This window comes from Mobula hypostoma, chromosome 23 (assembly GCF_963921235.1).
Source record: "Mobula hypostoma chromosome 23, sMobHyp1.1, whole genome shotgun sequence".
NCBI classification, from domain to species: domain Eukaryota; kingdom Metazoa; phylum Chordata; class Chondrichthyes; order Myliobatiformes; family Myliobatidae; genus Mobula; species Mobula hypostoma.
In genome coordinates this window covers 59,769,954-59,796,413 of record NC_086119.1, presented here as the reverse complement: position 1 = coordinate 59,796,413, position 26,460 = coordinate 59,769,954, and the positions used below count along the sequence as shown (strand labels likewise).

General features: G+C 46.1%; 1 protein-coding gene across 1 annotated transcript in view; it reads left to right on the top strand.

Moving 5' to 3' along the window:
- The first annotated feature begins 8,383 nt into the window (after nucleotides 1-8,383).
- Nucleotides 8,384-26,460, top strand: part of LOC134337032 (solute carrier family 2, facilitated glucose transporter member 11-like) — a 52,872-nt gene continuing 34,795 nt past the window's right edge. Inside the window, exons 1-4 of the mRNA XM_063031798.1 lie at nucleotides 8,384-8,578; nucleotides 12,500-12,598; nucleotides 14,024-14,184; nucleotides 14,560-14,684. Of these exons, the coding sequence (XP_062887868.1) occupies nucleotides 8,471-8,578; nucleotides 12,500-12,598; nucleotides 14,024-14,184; nucleotides 14,560-14,684 (493 nt within the window). The 5' untranslated portion in view covers nucleotides 8,384-8,470. The remainder of the gene's footprint in view (nucleotides 8,579-12,499; nucleotides 12,599-14,023; nucleotides 14,185-14,559; nucleotides 14,685-26,460) is intronic.

The window sequence follows — 26,460 nt, the reverse complement described above, 5'->3', positions numbered from 1 at the left end:
AGATAGGCAGAACTCAGCATGGATTCCTTAAAGGAAAATCCTGCCTGACAAACGTATTACAATTTTTTGAGGAAATTACCAGTAGGCTAGACAAGGGAGATGCAGTGGATGTTGTATATTTGGATTTTCAGAAGGCCTTTGACAAGGTGGCACACATGAGGCTGCTTAACAAGATAAGAGCCCATGGAATTACGGGAAAGTTACATAAGTGGATAGAGCGTTGGCTGATTGGCAGGAAACAGAGAGTGGGAATAAAGGGATCCTATTCTGGTTGGCTGCCAGTTACCAGTGGTTTTCCACAGGGGTCCGTGTTGGGGCCGCTTCTTTTTACATTGTACATCAATGATTTAGATTATGGAATAGATGGCTTTGTGGCTAAGTTTGCTGACAATACGAAGATAGGTGGTGGGGCCGGTAGTGCTGAGGAAACGGAGAGTCTGCAGAGGGACTTGGATAGATTGGAAGAATGGGCAGAGAAGTGGCAAATGAAGTACAATGTTGGAAAGTGTATGGTTATGCACTTTGGCAGAAAAAATAAATGGGCAGACTATTATTTAAATAGGGAAAGAATTCAAAGTTTAGAGATGCAACGGGACTTGGGAGTCCTCGTACAGGATACCCTTAAAGTTAACCTCCAGGTTGAGTCAGTAGTGAAGAGGCGAATGCAATGTTGGCATTCATTATTAGAGGAATAGAATATAGGAGCAGGGATGTGATGTTGAGGCTCTATAAGGTGCTGGTGAGACCTCACTTGGAGTACTGTGGGCAGTTTTGGTCTCCTTATTTAAGAAAGGATTTGCTGACGTTGGAGAGGGTACAGAAAAGATTCACTAGAATGATTCCGGGAATGAGAGGGTTAACATATGAGGAACCTTTGTCCGCTCTTGGACTGTATTCCTTGGAGTTTAGAAGAATGAGGGGAGACCTCATAGAAACATTTCGAATTTTGAAAGGCATGGACAGAGTGGATGTGGTAAAGTTGTTTCCCATGATGGGGGGGTCTAGTACGAGAGGGCATGACTTCAGGATTGAAGGGCACCCATTCAGAACAGAAATGTGAAGAAATTTTTTTAGTCAGAGGGTGGTGAATCTATGGAATTTGTTGCCACAGGCAGCAGTGGAGGCCAAGTCATTGGACGTATTTAAGGCAGAGATTGATAGGTATCTGAGTAGCCAGGGCATCAAAGGTTATGGTGAGAAGGCGAGGGAGTGGGACTAAATAGGAGAATGGATCAGCTCATGATAAAATGGCGGAGCAGACTCGATGGGCCGAATGGCCGACTTCTGCTCCTTTGTCTTATGGTCTTATGATTCCTCAGTCACATCCCATACAGTGACACTATCAAAAGCACATCTGAATCAGGTTTACTAACACCAACATTTGTCGTGAAAATTGTTGTTTTACAGCAGGACAGTCCGAGACGCGAAATTTACCAAAAGTTACAGAAATAAATGAACAGTGCGTATCTCCCGCCTGCACGCTTTCCAACATTCTGACAGCACTGTTCCCTCGTGTATGGATCCCAATTACTGATTAGTTATGTAGGTGGTATGACAGAAGGTAACAAAGGCAGATGCTGGAGCTCCAGCAGTTGCACGGGAAGGAGAGTGGCTGTAGTTGGAGATGGAAGAGTGAATCAGTTTATAAACAAGTTGAACAGTGATGTATGATGATGAGCCACAAAAACAACCACTTCTTTCCATGTGAGACACACAGAATGCTGGAGGACCTCAGCAGGTCAGGCAGCACCTATGGAATAAACAGTTGATGTTTTGGGCTGAGACTCTTCATCAGGCCTGAAACCATTGGAAAGTAAAGAGTGTACTTTTAATAGTTATGTGTGTTTGTAACTGTCTCTACCTGGGAATCAAATCAATGAGGTCATGTCTCAGGTAAGAATATCCTTCCTATGGTGAGGAACTGCTTATATATGGTCTGGCCACAGCCCTCACTAACTACAGTTGTACTTAATAATTTACAGCTCAGGACATCTCAGAAACCAGCCTCCCCTCCATCGACCCTGTCCACACTTCACACTACCTCAGTAAAGCAGCTAACGTAATCTAACACCCCACCGACCCCATTTTCTTTTCTCCCCTCTTCTATTACAAAAGACTGAAAGCATACACTACCAGGCTCAGATCCTGCTGTTATGACTATTGAAAGGTTTCCTAGTACAATAAGATTGTCTCTTGGCCCCTCACCATAGCCTTGCACCTATTGTGTCCCTGCACTGCACTCTCACATGATTCCACACTGTTACTGTTTGCCTTGTTCTACCTCAGTGCACTGTAGTGTTGAAATAATCCATATGGATGGCATGCCACCTTTAATTTCACCACCTTGGTACATATGACAATAATAAACTTATCTACCAATTTACTTTTAAACCTCAATTCATTTGCATAAAATGGCTAATATGTCATTTGACCTTCATGGAAACTAGTGGGAAATTGTATCAGCATTAATACAGGTGGCTGTTTCTTTACTAAAGTGAATGTTTCTGCCCAATATTTAATCATCTCCTTTATTTTGATCGTCATTCTCACAGTCTCAATTCCACATGGTTAGCTAATTAACATTAATGCTCAGATTTGCTCGGGTTCCATTTGCTACGTCATGAATTAGCAAGGTAACGAACTTCAAATGCAGAGTCCAGAATATTCTTCTCATATTCATTAGTTCACAATTCAGATGAAATAATCATGAAAACATTTACAGTTAGATGTTCATTAGCCCATGCAATAAAGTAATGTATAGCAACTCGTCACCCAGTAGATGAAGAAATAAAGGAAGATGTTCCAAAATTTTTGACAGTGATCATGTGGTCAGGGAAAAACAAATTACAGATAGATAGCTGTCAACCCAATCACTGACAAACTGTCATGGTTCAGTCTGTAAAGTCTGCATTCCGGTTCACGGTCCGGTCCATGGACTCAGGACTCCAGGTCTTCCAGCTGTCCCTTGTTTGACTAAATCAAAGGCACCTGATTCCCAATTTAGGGCTTGCAATATAAGTAGTCTTGGGATTGAGTGTGGGTGGCTGGTTTCTCTTGTCAGCCCCCTTTGGAGCAACCTGCTGATGGAACCATTTGTGATCTCTCGGCCTGGTTGGAGGACCACTGCTTCATGGAGCCTTGTTGTCACTTGTTGGGGTGGTCTTTGTGGTATGGATCCAGCTGTTTCCTGGGCCAGCTGAGTAGCTGCCAGCCATTCTGAGCTAGGTAGAGATCTGGCTGTTTCTGTAGTCAGCTGAGGTTGCTGGCTGAACTGAGACTTGGAGCTACCCCGGAGCAGAGATGGAACTGTCTGTTGTTCTTTGGTGTTTGTCTCTTCTTGTCCTTGCCTTTGTGGGGTAAGCCAGGCTGTCTTGCTGTTGCCCTGTGGGGGGTCATGTCTTGTCTTGTCCTTGCCTCTGTGGGTTGAGTCAGGCTGTCTTGCTGTTGCCCTGTGGGGGGGACATGTCTTTGCCTCTGTTGGGTAAGTCTGGCCATCCTGCTGTTACCCAACAGATGGACCTGTCCCACCTTGGTGTGGAGAAGTTGAGTCCTGGCTTGTCTTAGGATCTAAGTCCCAGCTCTGTCTGTGTTCTGTCCTGTCTTGTGTTAGTGTCCTTTTAAAGATGAGTCCTGGCTCTGTGTTGATGTTTAGCTCCCAGTCTGTCTCTGAGCTCTGAGAACCCAAGCCTCAAGCCATGTCATGTCCTTGCCTGGTTCTGGGGTCCGAGCCTGAGGCAAGGCCTAGGTTCTGGGTTCTTGTCCAGTCTCGGGCTTGGAATCCAAGCCTTGGCTCCTAGTCCATGGTTCCTAGTCCTGGTCCTGCTTTCCCAAGCCCAACTCTGCATTCTTGTACCTGCTCCTAGTCTGAATCCTGTCACATCCCTACTCTAGTTAAGTCCTGTTCCTTGTACTTCAGTGTCTGTGTCTTGCATTTGGGTCTGTTCCCAGCACCCCTTGTGACACAAAGCTGATTACCCAGTGACAGACAGAAGAATGGTTACAAAGTGGGCAACATTCCTTCTCCCTTCAGTAGAGGTAAGCATCCCCATCATTCTGAGCCCACAGCTTTCAAATTCAAGCCCACTTTTGGAGAACTGACCATGCATTTGCTGCTGCCAAACTTGTGAAGTGTCCAGAATGTTAAACTGTCAAAGGTCTCTTCAGAATCAGAAATGGATTTATTATCACTGGTATAAATTGTAAAATGTGCAGTGCAGTACAGTACAAGACATGAAATATATTGTAATGTCAATATAGTCAGATAGATAGACAGACAGACATGTAGTCAGATAGATAGACAGACATATAGACAGAAAATACAGACATATAGATAGACAAATGGACAGGAAGATAGACAGACATAGACAGATAGATATATAGACAGACATACATATACAGACAGACCAATAGACAGACAGATAGACATATAGACAAATAAACAGTGACAGACAGACATATAGACAGACAGACTGACAGAGAGGCAGATATAGAAACATAGAAAAACTATAGCACAATACAGGCCCTTCGGCCTGCAAATCTGTACTGAACATGTCCCTACCTTTGAAATTACATAGCCCTCTATTTTCCTAAGCTCCATGTACCTATTCAAAAGTCTCTTAAAAGACCCTATTGTATCTGCCTCCAACACTATTGCCGGCAGCCCATTCCACACACCCACCATTCTCTGCATAAAAAAACTTACCCCTGTCATCTCCTCTATACCTACTCCCAAGCACCTTAAACCTGTGTCCTCTTGTGGCAGCCATTTCAGCCCTGGGAAAAAGCCTCTGACTATCCACATGATCAATGCCTCTCATCTTATACACCTCTATCAGGTCACCTCTCATCCTCTGTTGCTCCAAGGAAAAAAGGCCGAGTTCACTCAACCTGTTTTCATAAGGCATGCTCCCCAATCCAGGAAACATCCTTGTAAATCTCCTTGGCACCTTTTCTATGGTTTCCACATCCTTTCTGTAGTGAGGTGACCAGAACTGAGCACAGTACTCCAAGTGGGGTCTGACCAAGGTCCTATATAGCTGCAACATTACCTCTCGGCTCTTAAACTCAGTTCCATGATTGAAGGCCAATGCACCATATGCCTTCTTAACCGCAGAGTCAACCTGCGCAGCTGCTTTGAGTATCCTATGGACTCGGACACTAAGATCCCTCTGATCCTCTACACTGCCAAGAGTCTTACCATTAATACTATATTCTGCCATCATATTTGACCTACCGAAAAGAACCACTTCACACTTATCTGGGCTGAACTCTATCTGCCACTTCTCAGCCTAGTTTTGCATCCTATCAATGTCCCACTGTAACCTCTGACAGCCCTCCACGCTATCCACAACACCTCCAACCTTTGTGTCATCAGCAAATTTACTAACCCATCCCTCCACTTCCTCATCCAGGTCATTTATAAAAATCACAAAGAGTAAGGGTCCCAGAACAGATCCCTGAGGCCCACCACTGGTGACCCGTCTACAACCACTCTTTGCCTTCTATGGGCAAGCCAGTTCTGGATCCACAAAACAATGTCCCCTTGGATCCCATGCCTCCTTACTTTCTCAATAAGCCTTGCATGGGGTACCTTAGACCGACAGACATACAGTCAGACAGACTGACATATAGAAGACAGTCAGTCATAAAGACAGACAGATGGATAGATAGACATATAGACTGACAGACAGCTAGACAGACATATAGAGAGACAGATAGACTTATAGACAGATAAATAGACAGACATATAGGAAGACAGATAGACATATCGACAGACAGATAAATAGATAGATAGATGGATACATAGGCAGACAGACATCTAGACAGACAGACTGATAGATAGAAAGACAGACATATAGACAGATAGATAGACAGTCAGACATATAGATAGATAGAAAGACAGACATAGACAGACAGATAGATAGTGCAAAGGGGAAAATGAGGTAGTGTTCATGGGTCACTGAGAAGTCTGATGGTAGAAGGGAACAAACTGTTCCTGATATTGAGTGTGGGTCTTCAGACTCCTGTACAGCCTTCCCAATTGTAGTAATGAGAAGATGATGTGTTCCAGATGTTCAGGGTCCTTAGTGATGGATGCCATCTTTCTGAGGCACCACCACTGGAAGGATGTCATTGATAGTGGGGAGGGTTGTTCCCATGGTGGAGCTGGCTGAGTTTACAACGCTACTGCAGCCTCCTGTAACCTGCACATTGGAGGCTCCATATCAGCCAGTGAAGCAACCAGTCAGAATATTCTCCATTGCACATCTATAGAAACTTTGAAGGAAAGTTGATGACATACCATATCTCCTGGAGCTTCTAACAAAGTAAAGCCCTGGTGTCCCTTCTTCATTGTTGGTTCAAAGTGAGAAGCTATTGGACTAAGTACCTCTCTGTCTTGGAAGGATGGTGTAAGAGCCATCCTGTCTCCCAACACAGCTCACTTTGTCTTTACGGAAAATTAACCATCTTTTTGCCTCCATTATAGTTGGAAGCACATTTCAGGATGTTCGCCACTGAATGATAGCCTTTTTGCATCCCCAAGAACAGGTCCTTCGCCCCTTTGAGGTCGCGTTCAATGACACGAACTACATCCCTCCCCATTCTTATCACCCTTCCCCAGATTCTTCCCCTCACGTCTATGGGATTTTGGGGAAAACTGGAGCACCCGGGAGAAACTGGGAAAACGTGCAGATTCCGCAGCAGCCCAGGTCAGAATCCAACTCAGGTCTTCAGAACCAGGAAACGGCTGCGGCGCTATGGCGCAGGTTGTTTGTAGACCACTCTAGCATGTTATCAGCTACTCCCGATCCTGTCTCCTTCACCCTGATTTCCCAGCAAGGAGCTTGACTGTTGGAGAAATTTCTTGGAATTTCCCACCTTCCTTCCATCGCGCACCCTTCCTGCAGGGTTCTCATTAGTAAAATATTCCCGACCGCTTCCCCTGTCCACGCCAATCCGGACCAACAGACAACCTAGTCCTAACCAGGAAGGACAGACGATGGCCGGTACCAGTCCTGATCGGGACTCTCCCCCGAGTACTCCAATCCCCCTTTGTGTGGTCACTTCTGGCTATACCGGGCCCAAAGTCTCTCATTCCTTCCCAGCCTAGGCCTCGACGGCTGGAATTCCCGCTTCGCCGGAGAAGATGGGAGAGAGGGAAGGATTTCAAGAGAGTGATCAATGGGAGAGGCTGGAGGTGGGTGGGGTGGGAGAGGAACGGGAAAGCATTAGAGAGAGGGAAAGTAGAGAGGGAGAGGGGAATCGGTAAGGGTAACAGAGAGTGGGTGAGAGTGAGGTGTGTCCAGATGCTGTGTAGAATGTAAACGTGTATCAAATGGACGAACTGAGTGCGTGAATTACAGAAAACCACTATTAGTGAAAATGGATAAAATTTGAATTGGATTTGGTTTGGTTTACTATTGCCGCAGATACCAAGATACGGAGAAAATCTTGTCTTGCATCCTGTCATATTGATCCAGTCATTGGGGTAGAAGACATTAAAGCAATAATAGAGTCACTAGAGATTCTGCAGATGCTGAAAATCCTAGTAAGGGTTCCTGACGAAGGGTCTCGGCCTGGAACGTCAACTGTTTATTTCCTTCTGTAGATGCTGCCTGACCTGCCGAGCTCCTCCAGCATTTTATTCGTTGCTCTGGATAACCAGCATCTGCAGATCTATTGTATTTATGAAGAGGGTAAACGTGAACCCGGTCTCGGAGCGGTGAGGTAAGAGAGAAGCGAGCTCTGGCAGTGACATTCAGAGAGATTGTTGGGGCGGCGCGAGGGTGCGCAAATCTGAGTTCAAATAGGTAATCATTATCCTCACCAAAGATCACACAACACCAAAACCTTAGAGGGGACTGTTGATGAACTATCACCTAGCTTTGCACGGTCACTACCCTCTCATTTATTGGACATCCCGTGCAAATCATTTGTTGAATTAACAAAATAATCCCTTGGCTGTGAAGTGATTGAGATGTTCTGAGAAGATGACCGCCGGTAGAGGCCGGTGCATCCGCGGAACGCCACGAGATAAACCAGTATAGATCATCCGCGGGTTACGGACGTCCTACTTTAGGAGACCGGCAGGATCTGCCGGCTACTGCGAGGCATCTTCTGCCGTGTGGGAACCGGTTCGCAGCCGCATTTCGGGGTTACGAATAGTTACAGAAACGGAAGCCTGCAGTAATCAGGGAGGGAGGACATTGACTGCACTTCAAGCGAAGCCTGGCGCGAAGACCTCCTTCAGGACGACGGGTCTTAGGGCCAGTTTACTGCGAAGAAACTTTGTTGGCAAACAACTCGGGTGCAACGTTTGATTTCACCCCATTGTCATGACGCAGAGAATCAGCTGGAAACGTAATCGAAGTTAACAGGCCGTGAAAGTACATCTCTGGGATTTTACTGCGGGCAAAGGGTTGTTAATGAATTAGGCTCGGGTTAAAAAACAACAGTGGTTGATTACTTCATGTTACTTTTGGTCCTTAAAAGCCCAGCTCCCTGCTGGTCAGACAAATCCGGCGGAATTAAGGAAACTCACTGGGGGCATCCGAAGGGCGCCATGCTAAAGAAACTGGTATGTACTCTCCGTGGATTCGTTCTCGTTGTTACCGCTTCTCCAACCCTTCAGTCTGTTGGCTAGACTGATGGATAGTGTGTGGCTAGCATGAAGGTGGAATCCCCCCACCGCCCACTCCCCAGAAAAACTACCGAGGAAACAGACGTTATTCTGGCACGGAAAGGGATTTGTTCAGATCTTGGGGCGAGTGCTGGACACAAATGTGACTTCTTTCCTAACTAATGTAGCTCATTAGTGACTCGGAGAATGTTTGAAGGGTTTGGGGCTTTTTCTCCTGTGTCTGTTAACTCTAACTTGCGCTGTACCTGCCCTGACAGAGTTTAATAAGAGAGGATAGAGGGAGCTTCAGGCAATACCGGAGCAATGCAGTGTTACTTCCCCGCAAGTTTCGGATGGCCATTCGAAAGGAAACTCTTATGAAGAGTCTCGACCTGAAACGTCGACAATTCCTTTCCCTCCACAGACACTGCTCCGCCCCCTGAGTTTCTCCGACAGATTGTTTGTTGCTCCGGATTGCACCATCTGCGGTCTTCCTGTATCTCCAGAGGAAACTAACTCTTCCTATTTGTGTTTCCTGAAGACATGCGAGGAGGAGTTTAAATTGGAGTGGATCTGGTTTGTCTCTACCTGAGAGTATTTGTTGGGAGAGTTCAGAGTGAATTTCATTAGTTTCTAACTGTCTCATCTACCCTGGGACTCTTTGATGAGGCAAGTGATTGCCATCCGAGGAAAAAAAATGCATCTGGCACTCGTTCCCATGTGTATGGGGTGTCAGGGAGGGGTAGCACCTCTGGTGGGGGAACATGTCACGTCCTTTTCAGGGCGGTTAGTCCACCTTTGGTCCCCACCTGGCACTCAGCTCTCACCTGTGGCTTCCCGTAGCTGTTTGCATGCGACAGCGGCCACACCCCGGGCAACGGCTTCGACAAGCTGGCTAAACCAGGTGAGGGTAGCCGACGGGTCTCAAACCCTCAGTGAGATAGGGAGTTGTCTATCCCAGCATGTGAAGACCGACTCCGGCGGATTGAGCGGACGAGACCAATGGAAGGTCCAACGGTCAAGAAGGCGGTCTCTGCAAGCGTCGTGGAACGTGTAGAGCAGGACAAGACACAGAAGACATCCTGGTCATCCACTGCGCCTAGTTCCATCTCCAGCCATCTCGACTCTGTCTTGTCACTGGATCCAGATGGGAATTGGGAAGAGAGAGTGAGGCTGACGCTATGCAACTCTCCCTCACTTAAATCCAAATCATGCGCTGGTCTCAACACCATCAAATGGTGTCGAGGTCCTCATCGACGTCAACGATGGACGAACATCATACAGAGTTAAAGGAGGGGACTTACTACACAGCCCTGAGCCCCCAACTTCAACAACTTGCCCACCACTGAAGTAAGACTCACTGGTCTAACCCTAACCCTAGTTTAATTACCTATTACATAGTACGAATTACGTATTATCAGTAGAGAAAGTCAGTCGCATATCGCAGAAAACGGGCCTTGTCGGCGCATTTCGTCCGTGCGGCAGTGATCTACTCCAAGCCCCTGTACTCTCCAAGAAACTGTCCAAACGCTCTTTAACCACTGTAATTATATCCGCCTCCTCACCTCCTCTGGCAGCTCATTCCAAATATTCACCACCCTCTGTTTAAAAAAAAGTTACCCCTCAGGTCTCCTCTAAGTTTATTACCTCTCACCTTAAGCCTGTACCCTCGCCCTAGAGTTCCGAACCCTGGAAAAAACACTATGGCCATCTCGCCTATCCGTGCCCTTGATAAACCTCTAAAAAGTCGCCCTCAGCTCTTTACATTCCAGAGAGAACATATTCAATCTCCCCTCTAATCACAGTACTCCATTCAACAGGCATTCCTGCAATTCTCTCCGGCATCCTCTCTGTTGCTACCACATCTCTCCGCAATCATCTCTTCTCGGGTCTCTGTCATTTACTCTGTATGCTCTGCCCTGCCCTACCAGAATTTTACCTCCCAAAGTGCATTACGCTGCATTTCAGCATCTACCCTGGAAACGGACACCCGTTTCTCCAGCCCTTTGTTACGGGAAATGGACACCCGTTTCTCCAGCCCGTTGGGTGAAACGGATACTCGTTTCTCTAGCCCGTTGTTGGGGGAAATGGACACCCGTTTCTCCAGCCCGTAGTTGGGGGAAATGGACACTCGTTTCTCCAGCCCCTTGTTACGGGAAATGGTCACTCGTTTCTCCAGCCCGTTGTTGGGGGAAATGGTCACCCGTTTCTCCAGCCCGTTGTTGGGTGAAATGGACACCCGTTTCTCCAGCCCGTTGTTGGGGGAAATGGACACTCGTTTCTCCAGCCCGTTGTTGGGTGAAATGGACACTCGTTTCTCCAGCCCGTTGTTGGGTGAAATGGACACCCGTTTCTCCAGCCCCTTGTTACGGGAAATGGACACCCGTTTCTCCAGCCCGTTGGGTGAAACGGACACTCGTTTCTCTAGCCCGTTGTTGGGGGAAATGGACACCCGTTTCTCCAGCCCGTAGTTGGGGGAAATGGACACTCGTTTCTCCAGCCCGTTGTTGGGGGAAATGGACACTCGTTTCTCCAGGCCGTTGTTGGGGGAAATGGACACTCGTTTCTCCAGCCCGTTGTTGGGTGAAATGGACACCCGTTTCTCCAGCCCGTTGTAGGTGAAATGGACACTCGTTTCTCCAGCCCGTTGTTGGGTGAAATGGACACCCGTTTCTCTAGCCCGTTGTTGGGTGAAATGGACACTCGTTTCTCCAGCCCGTTGTTTGGTGAAATGGACACCCGTTTCTCCAGCCCGTTGTTGGGTGAAATGGACACTCGTTTCTCCAGCCCGTTGTTGGGTGAAATGGACACCCGTTTCTCTAGCCCGTTGTTGGGTGAAATGGACACTCGTTTCTCCAGCCCGTTGTTTGGTGAAATGGACACTCGTTTCTCCAGCCCGTTGTTGGGTGAAATGGACACCCGTTTCTCTAGCCCGTTGTTGGATGAAATGGACACTCGTTTCTCCAGCCCGTTGTTGGGTGAAATGGACACTCGTTTCTCCAGCCCGTTGTTGGGGGAAATGGACACTCATTTCTCTAGCCCGTTGGATGAAACGGACACCCGTTTCTCTAGCCCGTTGTTGGGTGAAATGGACACCCGTTTCTCCAGCCCGTTGTTGGGTGAAATGGACACCCGTTTCTCCAGCCCGTTGTTGGGTGAAATGGACACCCGTTTCTCTAGCCCGTTGTTGGGTGAAATGGACACCCGTTTCTCCAGCCCGTTGTTGGGGGAAATGGACACTCGTTTCTCTAGCCCGTTGTTGGGTGAAACGGACACCCGTTTCTCCAGCCCGTTGTTGGGGGAAATGGACACCCCTTTTCCAGTAGTCAGATTCAGTTTTATCCTCAGAAATCCTCAAATCAGAGGGCCGTTTACTTCGATCGCCAGACAATCCACATTCAGAAGAATATAATCCTAGCTTCATTGTTACTGTTAATGATCAATAATTCTAAAGTAATACTGATTACACCGTAGACCCGTACGCCTGGTACCTTTCCCGGGAATGTGGACTCTCCCATGAGTCAGTGAAAGGCTAGAACGGAAGGCATTTCTCTGAATAACAATACATTTCATCCGCTGCGTCGCTCTACGGCCAGGATTCTAATGGGTTGAATTTTGTTTAGAACATAGGAAACCGTTTGTACCCGTTCATCGGAGTTAGCTGATCTCTGACATTAGCCCTTAAACCTCTCCGAGCCTCCAGCGATCCCCGTTTCTCGCCGTTTGGAAGCATTCTATCTTTTCTAAGTCCGAAGTAAATAACTTCCCAGTTGCCTGTGCTAAGATGCCCTGGCTGCTCATTCTGTTATTTGGCAGGACTTGACGAGTGTGAAGAGTTTAGCCTACGTCCCGTGTCTCACCCCTCTGTTCACCTCGCAGCTTCGGGGTCGGATGCTCCTCCCGCTGATCCTGGTCACCGGCATTGGAGGCGGCTTCCAGTACGGATTCAACATGTCTTCCATCAACGCGCCTTCAACGGTAAGGACAAAAATCGGAAGCATTTTACCAAGTTAGGGGTTTGAAAAGGCTAGTCCTAGACGCGGGGTCTAGGAGAAAACCAGGCTAAGTGAAATTCCCCTCACGCTGAAGATTTAGTTGAGATAGAAACATACAGGTGGAAGATATGAGTGCATTCGGTCCATCAACCAAGTGCTTGTTCTGCAACGGGTTTTATGTTTGTACAGTACAGCAGCGAGTACACCGCAATAGTGGTTAGATTATAACAATATTTACATTGATCTGGGATCAGAAAGGGGGTACAGGAGCCTGAACACACACACACACACACACACACACTATTTCATTTCTTTATACTGATCACCTTATCTTGCTCGCCATAGTGCAGAAATTGCAGGGGCCCAGGAAGAGGTATTTAAAACGCCCTTGGCCACGATTAAGTTGCCCGAGGAAGGAAGGGTCGCTAATGTTGTGCAGATGGAGTTTAATGGAGAGGAGTGTGAAGTAGGAGAACAAATCAAGCTAGGACACCAAGGGGTCTGGGAATGCAGAGACCTAGATTGAAACAGTGCAAAGAAAATTTACAAGGACGTAGCCGGGACTTGAAGACTTGAGTGAAAGGGGAAAGCTGAATACGGTAGGATTTTATTCCCTGCAGCGTAGGAGAACGAGGGGAGATTGCGAGAGGTACACACAATTATAAGCAAGCTTTTCCCGCTGAGGATGGGTGAGACTAGAATTGGAAGTCACGGGTTAAGGGTGAAAGGTAAATATTTAAGGGCGATCCGAGGGGAAACCTTCACTCAGAGGGTAGTGAGAGTGTGTCAGCGGAAGTGGTGAATGTGGGTTCGGTTTCAAGATTTTAGAGAAGTTTAGATAATTACATGTTTGGGAGAGGTATGGGGGGCAATGGTTCAGCGGGTCGATGGAAATAGGCAGAACAACAGTTCCACACGGACTAGGTGGGACAAAGAATCTGTTTCTGTGCTGTGGTGCTCTATGACTCTGTCTCCACTCTTATACCTACATACTTTCGAACTGAAACGTCGACTATCCCTCTGTCTCCACAGATGTCGCCCTGCTGCTGAGTTTCTCCAGCAGTTTTTCCCCTGCTCAATCTGTGCCAGCTGTGAACATCTTGAATACATAGCCCACAGCACCTCTCATAAAACTGCGCCCTCTGCCACCAAGGAGGACGGGGACTTCCTGCTTAGAAATAAATGCTAACTTTACTGGGAAGCCTCGCAACCCCACAAATAAACACATAGATAGATGGAGAGATACATCAATTAATCAATCCCAGGTCCCCAGCCGCTAAACACCAGAAGAGATTGGGAGAGTTGTGAAAGGCGCTTTAGAAATGCCCATCTGTCTTTCTACTATTTTACACCCAGAATTCGGATTGCTAACGTGGGATTGTTTTATTTAAACACAATTGTAATGCAGTTCATTAAGGAATTCATTGCTGAGACGTGGGTCCAACGCTTTGGGAATTCCGTGGACGGGACGACAGTGAAACTGCTCTGGTGCGTCATTGTTTCGGTGTATCCAATTGGAGGACTGCTTGGAGCCTTAAGCGCCGGTCACCTCTCGGTGAAATACGGGAGGTAAGGACTGGCTGGCGAGTACCGGTCCTTTCCCTGTCTTTCTGTTTAATGCCATCCGAGCGGCACCCGCAGGGATGCAGGCTGGCACGGGAACTTGCTCAGTGTGTGTGTGTGTATGTGTATGAGTGAGAGAGACTCTGTGTGTGTGGGGTGGGGGGGGGGGTTGTCTAGAGAGGAAGGCAAGGAACCCAACGGCCAGCACATCTGGACGGATTGGGTATTTTACCTTTCGAGATGCGGCTATGACAAGAGTGATCTTTAAGCTAACTGCTTTCCCCCCAGTGGTTACCAGCAGACACGCCATCCATGTAAGCAAAGGGCAGAGGAATACGTGACTTTACCCCATTTAATGAAGCCATTGTGTCTATGTTCCAGGAAGAATGCTTTACTGTTCAACAACATTGTGGCCATTACAGCTGCGATAATCATGATGTTCAGCAAGAGGGTCCAGTCGTTTGAGATGATTCTGGTAGGCCGACTTCTGTACGGCATTAATGCAGGTACTTAACCAACTTGCGTCCTTCTGCATCGGTTGTATTTCAGGATTTATTAGCCATGACTTCAATTAGCACCTTACATGCTGCTGGGTCTAACAATGGGGGACTAGGCGATCACTTTGAATTACGGTGGTCCATTCATCCCGGGTAATTACTGTACTAGGAGCTGAATGCAATGACGCTCGACAGCTAAGAGTCTTGTTTGGAGTAAGTTATAAGACCATAAGACATAGGAGCAGAATTAGGCTATTCAGCCCATCAAGTCTGCTCCACCATTCCATCACGGCTGATCCTGGATCCCACTCAACCCCACACACCTGTCTTCTTGCCATATCCTTTGATGCCCTGACCGATCAGGAAACGACCAATTTCTGCCTTAGATATACACACGGACATGGCCTCCACCGCAGTCTGTGGCAGAGCATTCCACACATTCACTACTCTCTGGCTAAAAAATTCCCTTCTTACCTCTGCTCTAAAAGGGCACTCCTCAATTTTGAGGCTACACCCTCTAGTTCTGAATATCCCCACCATAGGAAACATCCTCTCCACATCCATCCTGTCTAGTCCTTTCAACATTCAATAGGTTTCAATGAAATCCACACCACACCTCCCCACCCGCCGCCATTCTTCTACATTCCAGTGAGTACAGGCCCAAGCCTTCCCTTTCATTCCCAGAATCATCCTCGTGAATCTCCTCTGGGCTCTCCAATGACAACACATCCTTTCTGAGATATAGGGCTCAAAACTGTTGACAATACTCCAAGTGTCTTATAAAAGCTCAGCATTATCTCCTTGCTTTTATATTATATTCCCCTTAAAATAAATACCAGCACTGTACTTGCCTTCTTTACCACAGACTCAACCTGTAAACTAACCTTCTGGGAGTCTTGCCCAAGAACTCCTAAGTCCCTCGGCACCTCTGATGTTTGAATTTTTCTTTTACCGAAATGCATTATTATACTTTTCCTATGACTGTATTCCATCCACCCCTTTTTTGCCCATTCTTCCAATTTGCTTAAGGCCTGCTGCAATCACATTGCTTCCTTTGCACTACCTACCCCTCCTCCTATCTTTGTATCATCCGCAAACTTTGCACAAAGCCATCAATTCCATTGTCTAAATCATTGACAAACACTGTAAAAAGCAGCGGTCCCAATACTGACCCCTGAGGAACACCACTAGTCACTGGCAGCCAACCAGAAAAGGCCCCTTTTATTCCCACTCACTGCATCCTGCCTGTCAGCCATTCCACTATTCATGCCAGTATCCGTTCTGTAATGCCATATGATTTTATCAAATGCCTTCTGCAAATCCAAGTAAATGACATCCACTGCCTCTCCTTTGTCCACCCTGCTTGTTACTTCCCTGAAGAACTGTAACAGATTTGCTGGGCAAGATTTCCCTTTACAGAAACCATGTTGACTTTGACTTATTTTATCATTAATCTCCAAGTCCTTAGTAATAGACTCCAACACTTTCCCAACCGCTGAGGTTAGGCTGACTTGCCTATAATTTTCTGTCTTTTGCCTTCCTCCATTCTTAAAGAGTGGAATGGCGTTTGCAATCTTCCAGTCTTCTGGGACCATACTAGAATTAAGTGATTCTTGAAAGATCATGACAAATGCATCCATTATCTCTTCAGCAACCTCTCTCAGGGCTCTGAGATGTAGTCCATCTGGCCCAGGTGACTTATCCACCTTAAGTTTGCCTGGCACTTTTTCCTCTGTAACAGAAATGACACTCACACCTGCCTCCACAGTGTCTTTATTAGTGTCTTCCACAGTGAAGACAGATGCAAAGTACCCATTAAGTTCATCTGCCATTTCTTTGCCCCCATTATTACCTCACCAGCATCATTTTCCAGTTGTCCAATATCAACTCTCAGCTCCCTTTTACTCTTTATATAACTGAAAAAAATGTTGGTACCCTGCTTTATATTATTGGCTAGTCTGCCCTCATATTTCATCTTTTCCCTTTTTAAGCCTTTTTTTTGGTTGCCCTTTGTTGGATTTTAAATGCTCCCTAATCACCCAACTTCCCACTCACTTTGCTACCTTATATACCCCTTCCTTGGCTTTTATGCAGTCCTTAACTTCCCTTGTTAGTCACGGTTGCTTATCCTTGCCATTTGAGAACTTCTTCCTTTGTGGGACATATTTGTCCTGCGCCTTATGAACTATTCCCAGAAACTTCAGCCATCTCTGCTCTGCTGTCATCCCACCAGTATCCTCCTCCAATCCACTGGGCAAACCCCTCTTTCGCCATATAATGGGGCGAGTCTCCGAACTCAGATTATGATGTCTGACCAATGAGGAGATGAGCTTTTGGGAAACTTAGAACATAGAACATAGAAATCTACAGCACATTACAGGCCCTTCGGCCCACAATGCTGTGCCAACCTTGTAACCTACTCTAGAAACTGCCTAGAGTTTCCCTAGCGCATAGCCCTCTGTTTTTCTAAACTCCATCTACCTATCTCAGAGGCTCTTAAGAGACCCTATTGAATCTGCTTCGCTTCTGCTGCCGGCAGTGTATTCCATGCACTCACCACTCTGTGTGTGAAAAACTTACCCCTGATATCCCCTCAGTACCTATTTCCAAGCACCTTAAAACTATGCCCCCTCAAGCTAGCCATTTCAGCCCTGGAAAAAAGCCTCTGGCTATCCACATGATCAATTCCCATCATCATTTTATACACCTCTATCATGTCACCCCTCATCCTCCATCGATCCAAGTTCACTCAACCTATTCTCATAAGGTACACCCTCCAATCCAGGCAACCTCCTTGTAAATCTCCTCTGCACTCTCTCTATAGTATCCACATCCTTCCTGTAGTGAGGTGACCAGAACTGAACACAGTAATCCAGATAGGTTCTGACCAGGGCCTTATTTAGCTCTAACATTACCTCATGGCTCTTGAACTCAATCCCATCAATGCCAACCCACCATACACCTTCTTAACAACACTGTCAACCTGTGCAGCATCTTTGAGTGTCTTATTGATAAGGACCCCAGGATCCTGGACCATCCATCACACTGGACAGATTTTTTTTTAAGTGTTGCTTCCTCAGATTTTTTTTTGTTGGTTTTGATAGGTCACTTGAAGCTGAACACAAATATAGCTTCAGACTATTTGTACCACGTCGGAATTTGGAGAAACAAAAAAATTAACTTTTATTGAATTAAATGTGTTTTCACCACGCTCGTCACTGGCAGTGCCGTGCCAAGATTTGCAGGGAGAAATATAAATGGGAACGCAAAAAATGAATCTTTAGTCACATACAGTATTGGTTTTGTACTGAGTCACTTCATGGTTTTGTATGTTTGAAGCATGTTGTCAACCAGCTGCATGTTGCTTGGTGCTCTGTAGGTGCCAAGAAAATTTCAACAACATCCTTGAATGCCTTCCATGTGATTTTCTCCATTCCCACTAGAAGTTCTTCAAATTGCCAGTCATTGATGACCTGTGGACCAACAAAAAGTAACTTCCTTAATCTTGGCATCAGTTATTCTGGGCAAAATCTGTCCCAAATATTGAAATCCTTCATAGAAAACTTTGTGCCTGGTGACAGCAGATTCCATCCTTGCCATCTTGAACCTGGTAATTCTGCTTTTGCCTGTGACAAACCCAAGTCTCTAACCAGGTCATTTAATTCAAATTGACTTATAAGATGAGGCTCGTTCGACATAAAGGGTTCAAAGTCTGTATCTGTATTACTGTCGTTTTCCATTCCTGGCTCGTACATCATGTCATCTTCCTCTGCCTCCTCTAGACTCCATGTCCCTGGTGGCTTCAGTACTGGAAGACGGTCGTCATACAGCATGACTGAAGGGAGATTGGGGTATTCAATGTATTTCTTGTTTTTGCAGAGAAACTAGACACACTGGTCAGATAGAAGGAGCTCTCTGCTCTCGCCATATCATCGGGACAGGAAACGGATTTGACTTCCAAATACCTCTAAGCCAAGCTCTAAGATCAACAGTGCATGTTGCACAACAAATGTGAGGAGCCCAGGCTTTGTTTCGGTCACCAATTTTACACCCGAGGTAGAGCTCATCAGCTTTCTTAATAAGAGGAGTCATGCTCTGTCTTTGAGATTTAAGGGCATCTTGCCATAAATATAAAAGAAAGTATCACATCTGTTGCAACATTGGTGAGACATTTTGCTATCGCAAATACTTCTGAAAATACAATTACTTTCTTATAATTAGTACATACAATATGCTATGCGAGTTGAGCATGTGCATCAACGTGATCGCAAACTGATATACTTATAAACACAACGCATAGAATGGTGTGTGCATGATGGTTATATAGCTTTTCTAAAACCTGTCCAGCCATCCAGCATCCATACTGCCTAAGCACGCCTGGACAAGATAGAAAACTTTTCAGCTTACATTGTGGGCATCCTTTTAATGCGCTTGAATTATGAATGGAAATAATATCGGCGGTTTTCCGGTGCGTGATAGGGAAATTTTAATATGACTTTCATGATCAGCAGCTCAAAATCCATAAGATACACCCAAATGTATTTATGAAGCAAAATCTTTGTTGTCCAGTGAATGCTGATTCATACTTAACGTCCATGGTGCCGAAGCACTAAATCAACTCTGTCCCTAACCGCCGCGTGTGTTAGGCCCAACCATTCAATTTATTGCCGCGAGTTTTATTTGAGACATATTAATGTTGCCTTTATGGTGATGTGTATTTTTGCTGCAAGTATTCCTAATTGCTGGATTGTTGAGTGTGCAACTGATGGTCGCAATTTTGTAAGTGTAACACCTGTGTAGCACCAGTCTTATGGTGTGTGACCAGTCGTCGCACTCTTTAGAGAAAATCAAGTTACACCAGGTGCTAACAGGGCATCAGAAGTTTTTGGGTATCGGAAGGAGGCAGTGAATAGAAACCACACACTTCTGGAAATAAGTTTTGTTTATAAGAAAAAAATACATGAGCAAGAACAATTCAAAATTCTGTTTAAGTTTCAAATCTTAGATATCAAACCACAACAAATTCCTTTTAGTTAGAATCAGCGATATTCATTAGAATAACCTCCAATTTCCCTCACTAATTAGATCTAGTATTATTCCCTATTTAAAAGTTTACAAACTAAACTTCCCTTTTTACTTATCCCTAGTTAGTTAGAAAACCAGCTATAATTCCTATTCTCAAGTATTATAGTTAACTTCAGTTTCAGTTCCAGGCAGTATATCTACAAGTTGAAATTCAAGTTCAAAAATTATATATGCACAGTTAACTCCCTTCACGACAATTCTCCAACTCTTAAATAAAGTAAATCTCATTCAGTAACTTATCAAAGTCTTTACAAAAATAATGATTTCTTGCAGAAAATCAAATTCAGATTCTTCGAATGAAAATAAACTTATCCAACCGTATTAAATCCTCTGCGTCATTACACATTTTTCGTTCCCACGCTGGGTCTTGGGTGGGTCGCCATCTTGGGTCTTGGTTCCGTTGGACGAAATAGTTTATCATTTACAAATGCCTTGGTATGATTTTGCAGAACTAATTCCCGACTACACGGTAGGGATTTTGGACACTGGTCTCTGCTGCTATTGTCTCGTTAAAGCTGCTGCGTGTTGTAGCCGTAGCTTCAATAAATCTTTTATCGCTATTGTCTTTCCTCTAGGGATTTCACCCTGAGGGTCTCAAGTTAGTAGGGTAAAGATACTCACTTCTAATTCCACTTTTAACAGTGCATGTCTTCAGCTTCTAATCGTTGCTGCGTTTCTTTCCTTATTCGTCCTATGTCCTGCCCGCCCCTCCTTCGCATAGCGGTTTTTTCAAATTCTCTTTTTTTAAAATTGGTAAACCTCGTTTTCATCCCTCCACAGGTAGAACTTTCTAACATTACAACTTTGGGTTTAATTATCCTTGGGTTACATAAATATTACTGAGGGCTGAATGGTGTGTGGGTTTTATTGACTGTAATGTGGCTTGTGTTACCATTGATAGCAATATCAAACATTGCTATAATGATGTACGTCGTACTTCTGATGTCAGTAACGTTGAGTGTGTTACTATGAAGCCAACGCTGCATAGGTTACCGAAGGCTACAATGCGGTATTGTTTATTCCAGGTGACAATGTTCGGCCGGTCCCGGTTAGCTATAATGCCGGGCGTGTTCCTAATGGATATAATACTGGGTAGGTTATTGATCTCCGATCGCAAGACCCTGCAGCGGATAGTGAGGTCAGCTGAGAAGATCATCGGGGTCTCTCGTCCCGCCATTAGAGACATTTACGCCACACGCTGCACCCGTAAAGCAAACAGCATTGTGAAGGACCCCACGCACCCCTCATACAAACTCTTCTCCCTCCTGCCATCTGGCAAAATGCACTGAAGTATTCGGGCTCTCACGACCAGACTGTGTAACAGTTTCATCAGACTCCTCAATACCCAGAGCCTGGACTGACATCTACATCATTTATTATTATATTGTAATTTGTCCTCTACTGTGCCTATTGTCTTGTTTATTGTTTATTGTACTGCCCTGCACTGTTTTGTGCACTTTATGTACTCCTGTGTAGGTCTGTAGTCTAGTGTAGTTTTGTGTTGTTGCATGTAGCACCAGGGTCTTGGAGGAACGTTGTTTCGTTTTACTGTGTACTGTACCTGCAGTTTATGGTCGAATTGACAATAAAAAGCGACTTGACTTGATCACTTTGTGTTACCGCTGTTTGTGATGTTCGGTGTGTTACTTATCCCTGGAATATCAACTGGGTTACTTATGGCTATAATGTTCTAAGTATTACAGAGTTGATCTGATGTGTAGGATATTGATGGATATATTGCTGGATGTGTTTTCAATGATAGCAATTCTGGGAGGTAATGTCCAGGATAACTAACGATCTATCTATTACTGATTACTGTAACTCTAGGCTTGCTACAGTTGCCTGCAAACATTTGATGTAATCCTTCTGCCTATGATTTTGGATGTGTCGCTGATGGTGTTTCTGTCAGTTAGGTATCGAGTTTTTTTTTTATTTCTGATGTTGTATCGAGTGAGTTTGCACTGGGTGTGTTGTTGAGGGTTGTAATGCCCAGTGTAAAAATGAGGTTGTGATATCAAACAGCTATAATGCTGGATATGATAAGGGTGGTTTTAATGTTGGGTGTGTTCCAGAAGACAACATTCTTCTGAAAGTTATTGATGCATTTATTGTTTGTGGAGTAGTATGGATGAAAACCTGCAGATGCTGGAAATCCGAGCAACACACACAAAGTGCTGGAGGAATTCAGCAGGCCAGGCAGCGTCTATGGAAAAGAGTACAGTTAACGGTTTGGGCCAAAACCCCTCAACAGGACTGGAGAAAAAAATCTGAGGAGTAGGTTTAAAATGTTGGGGAGGGGAGAGAGAAGCACCAGGTGATGGGTGAAGCCTGAAGGGGGAGGAATGAAATAAAGAGCTGGGAAGGTGATAGGTGAAAGAGACAGAAGGCCATGGAAGAAAGAAAGCATGAAGCATCAGAGGGAGGTGATGAGCGGGCAAGGACATAAGGTGAGAGAGGAAGAAGGGATGGACATGGTGAACGAGAATGCCATCGGGTTGGAGGCTACCCAAATGGAATATAAGGTGTTGTTCCTCCCACCTAAGTGTGGCCTCATCACGACAGTGGAGGAGGCCATGGATGGACATATCAGAATGGGAAGTGGAATTAAAATGGGTGGCCACTGGGAGATCCTGCTTTCTCTGGTGGACAGAGCGTAGGTGTCTGTGAAGCAGTCTCCCAATCTACTTCGGGTCTCACCAATATTCCAGAGCTCTGAGTAGAGCAGTTTGAAGAGTTTACTCGCAGGTCAGCGAAGCTAGTATAAAAGAAGAGTCTCATGGGCGTTCTGACATTCCGGAGGTCCAATCAGCATTGGGAGCAGAGCCCTGTGAATTAAATAGAAGTACGGAAGGAGCAAGCGGGGCCATTGTTGGGAGCAGGCCAGCGGTGAGAGTAGGAGCATCAGCCTTTGACTCAAGAGGCTTCAATGAGAAGAGGCTGAGGCCAAAGACACAGGTTAGAGGATTTGGTCTTGCTTGCCCATAGTACAGTGCAGGCAGGATGGCAGATATGACACTGGAATGCTCCTTCCGTAGGATGTGGGAATTCATGGAACCTGATAGTCTCCCTGATGACTACACCTGCAGTAAGTGCAGCCAACTCCAGCTCATGAAAGACCACATTAAGGAGCTGGAGCTGGATGAACTTGGGATCACCTGGGAGGCAGAGAATTGATAGATAAGACTTTTGAGCAGGTGGTTACACCCAAAGTGCAGAATTCAGGGAACAGCTGGTGAACATCGAGAGAAGTAAAGGGAGAAGGAAGTCTGTACAGGGTCCCCCTGTGACCATTCCCCTCAGCAACAGGTGACCCCTTTGGATACTGCTGTGGGGGATGACCTATCTGGGCAAGGCAGCAGCAGCCAGACCAATAGCGCTGTGGTTGGCTCTGAGCCTCAGAAGTGTAGGGTGAAGTCAGGCGGAGCAATAGTCATAGGGGACCCAATAGTTAGGGGGACAGCTAGAAGATTCTGCGGCAGCAAAAGAGACACCAAGATAGTGTGTTGCCTCCCGGGTACTAGGGTCCAAGATGTCTCTGAGCGGTTGCAGAATATTGTTGAAAGGGAGGGTGAACAGCCAGAGGTCGTGGTACATGTTGGTACCAATGACATAGGCAGGAGAGGGGTAGAGGTCCTGCGCGGTAAGTTTAGCGAGTTAGGAAGGGGGCTGAAGAGCTGGACCTCCAAGATGGTCATCTCCGGATTACTCCCCGTGCCACGAGCTAGTGAAGGCGGATTACTCCTGGTGCCACGAGTTAGTGAAGGCGGATTACTCCTGCTGCCACGAGCTAGTGAAGGCGGATTACTCCTGCTGCCACGAGCTAGTGAAGGCGGATTACTCCTGCTGCCACGAGTTAGTGAAGGCGGATTACTCCTGCTGCCACGAGTTAGTGAAGGCGGATTACTCCTGCTCCCACGAGCTAGTGAAGGCGGATTACTCCTGCTGCCCGAGCTAGTGAAGGTGGATTACTCCTGCTGCCACGAGTTAGTGAAGGCGGATTACTCCTGCTGCCACGAGCTAGTGAAGGCGGATTACTCCTGCTGCCACGAGTTAGTGAAGGCGGATTACTCCTGCTGCCACGAGTTAGTGAAGGCGGATTACTCCTGCTGCCACGAGTTAGTGAAGGCGGATTACTCCTGCTGCCACGAGTTAGTGAAGGCGGATTACTCCTGCTGCCACGAGCTAGGGAAGGCGGATTACTCCTGCTGCCACGAGTTAGTGAAGGCGGATTACTCCTGCTGCCACGAGTTAGTGAAGGCGGATTACTCCTGGTGCCACGAGTTAGTGAAGGCGGATTACTCCTGCTGCCACGAGTTAGTGAAGGCGGATTACTCCTGCTGCCACGAGCTAGTGAAGGCGGATTACTCCTGCTGCCACGAGTTAGTGAAGGCGGATTACTCCTGCTGCCACGAGTTAGTGAAGGCGGATTACTCCTGCTCCCACGAGCTAGTGAAGGCGGATTACTCCTGCTGCCCGAGCTAGTGAAGGTGGATTACTCCTGCTGCCACGAGTTAGTGAAGGCGGATTACTCCTGCTGCCACGAGCTAGTGAAGGCGGATTACTCCTGCTGCCACGAGTTAGTGAAGGCGGATTACTCCTGCTGCCACGAGTTAGTGAAGGCGGATTACTCCTGCTGCCACGAGTTAGTGAAGGCGGATTACTCCTGCTGCCACGAGTTAGTGAAGGCGGATTACTCCTGCTGCCACGAGCTAGGGAAGGCGGATTACTCCTGCTGCCACGAGTTAGTGAAGGCGGATTACTCCTGCTGCCACGAGTTAGTGAAGGCGGATTACTCCTGCTGCCACGAGTTAGTGAAGGCGGATTACTCCTGCTGCCACGAGTTAGTGAAGGCGGATTACTCCTGCTGCCACGAGTTAGTGAAGGCGGATTACTCCTGCTGCCACGAGTTAGTGAAGGCGGATTACTCCTGCTGCCACGAGTTAGTGAAGGTCAGAACAGGAAGATAGCACAGATGAATGAGTGACTGAGGAGATGGTGTATGGGGCAGGCTTTCAAGTTCTTGGATCACTGGAACCTTTTCTGGGGAAGGGGAGACCTGTACAAGTGGGACGGGTTGCACCTGAACTGGAGAGAAACCAATATCCTAGGAGGGAGGTTTGCTAACACTATTGGGGAGGGTTTAAACTAGATTTGCAAGGGGTGGGAACCGAAGTGAAGAAGCAGAAGATTTGTCAGTTGGCACACAAGTAGTGACAGCTTGTTTATGAGGAAGGATAGGCAGATGATAGAGCAAAGAAGTACTCAACCAGATGGTTTGAGATGTGTCTATTTTAATGCAAGGAGTAGCATAAGCAAGGGGGTGAGTTTAGAGCGTGGATCAGTACTTGGAGCTATGATGTTGTGGCCATTACAGAGACTTGGATGGCTCAGGGGCAGGAATGGTTACTTAGAGTGCCAGGCTTTAGATCGGGGTCGGCAACCTTTTTGGCTCTGTGGCCGGGTTGCGTATTCATGAGCGGATGGTGGGCCAGATAAATGCCATAAAAACTTTAAATATGGGAATTATCCATTTAAATACATATAGTTATGTTTTGCCTCAAATTAATGAATAACACATTCTAGAAAATCATTTGCGCTTAAGGAAGGATGCCAATTAGTAATCAAAGAACTCAGTTTAGTTTTTCTGTCCCACCATTGCTGGTGCCCCATCAGTTGTGATGCCAATTACCTTCGACACATTAAGTTTCATTTCCGACATCATTTTCAGCAAAGCTTCAAAAATGTCTGCTCCAGTAACCGTGTCCTTCGTAGGAATTAATTGAATAAACTGTTGAAAACTTTGAAAAGTTGAGGTCACTTCTTGCACTAACACTGCAAGTTGAGCAGTGTTTCTCAAGACTGTACTCTTGACAAGCACAATTCGTTGCAGGCATCCCTTAAACAACTTTTAACATCTGCTGACATTTCTTCAACTCGCCGTGTGATCGTTCTTGCTGGAAGGCTGTTAGATGCAAATAAAGATTTCTTTTCAGGACAAACAATATCCACCACTGCCAGTAAACGTTCTTTGACAAACTCTCCATTTGTAAAAGGCTTTATCTTTTCTGCAATACGTTTTGAGACTTTGTAGCTGGCACGGGTATTTCCTTCATTTTCCCTGCTTTTTCAGCACTCAGCGTCTACCTTCCTGCGTTTTGCATTCATTGTCATTGGAATTTTTTCCTGATTTTATTTTGAAACGCGAGTTATTCAACAAGTATTGTAGCACATGTAAATATCTGGATATTTAGTGTGGATTTCTTGTTAAAACACAGTGATGCTGTTTCTGTTTACAAATTTGAACGATCCCATCTGAAAACCTACGCGTGCACGGAGAGTATCTAATGCATATTAATAAGGTAATCTGCCTTCCTGTCAGTCGTATATACTAGTTTTTGGTTTGGAACAAAAGGGAACCAAGACGCCATGCATGTCCATCAGTGTGGTCGCGTGAAACACTCAGAATAAGGGAAAATCGCTCGCGGGCCGGTCAAAATACCTTCGCGGGCTGGATCTGGCCCGCAGGCAGTTGGTTGCCTACTCCTGATTTAGATGTTTCAGAAAGGACAGGGAGGGAGACAAAAGAGGTGGGGGTGTTGCACTGTTGATCAGAGATAATTTCACGGCTGCAGAAAAGGAGGAAGTCATGGAGAGATTTCTACTGAGTTTCTGTAGGTGGAAGTTAGAAACAGGAAGGAGT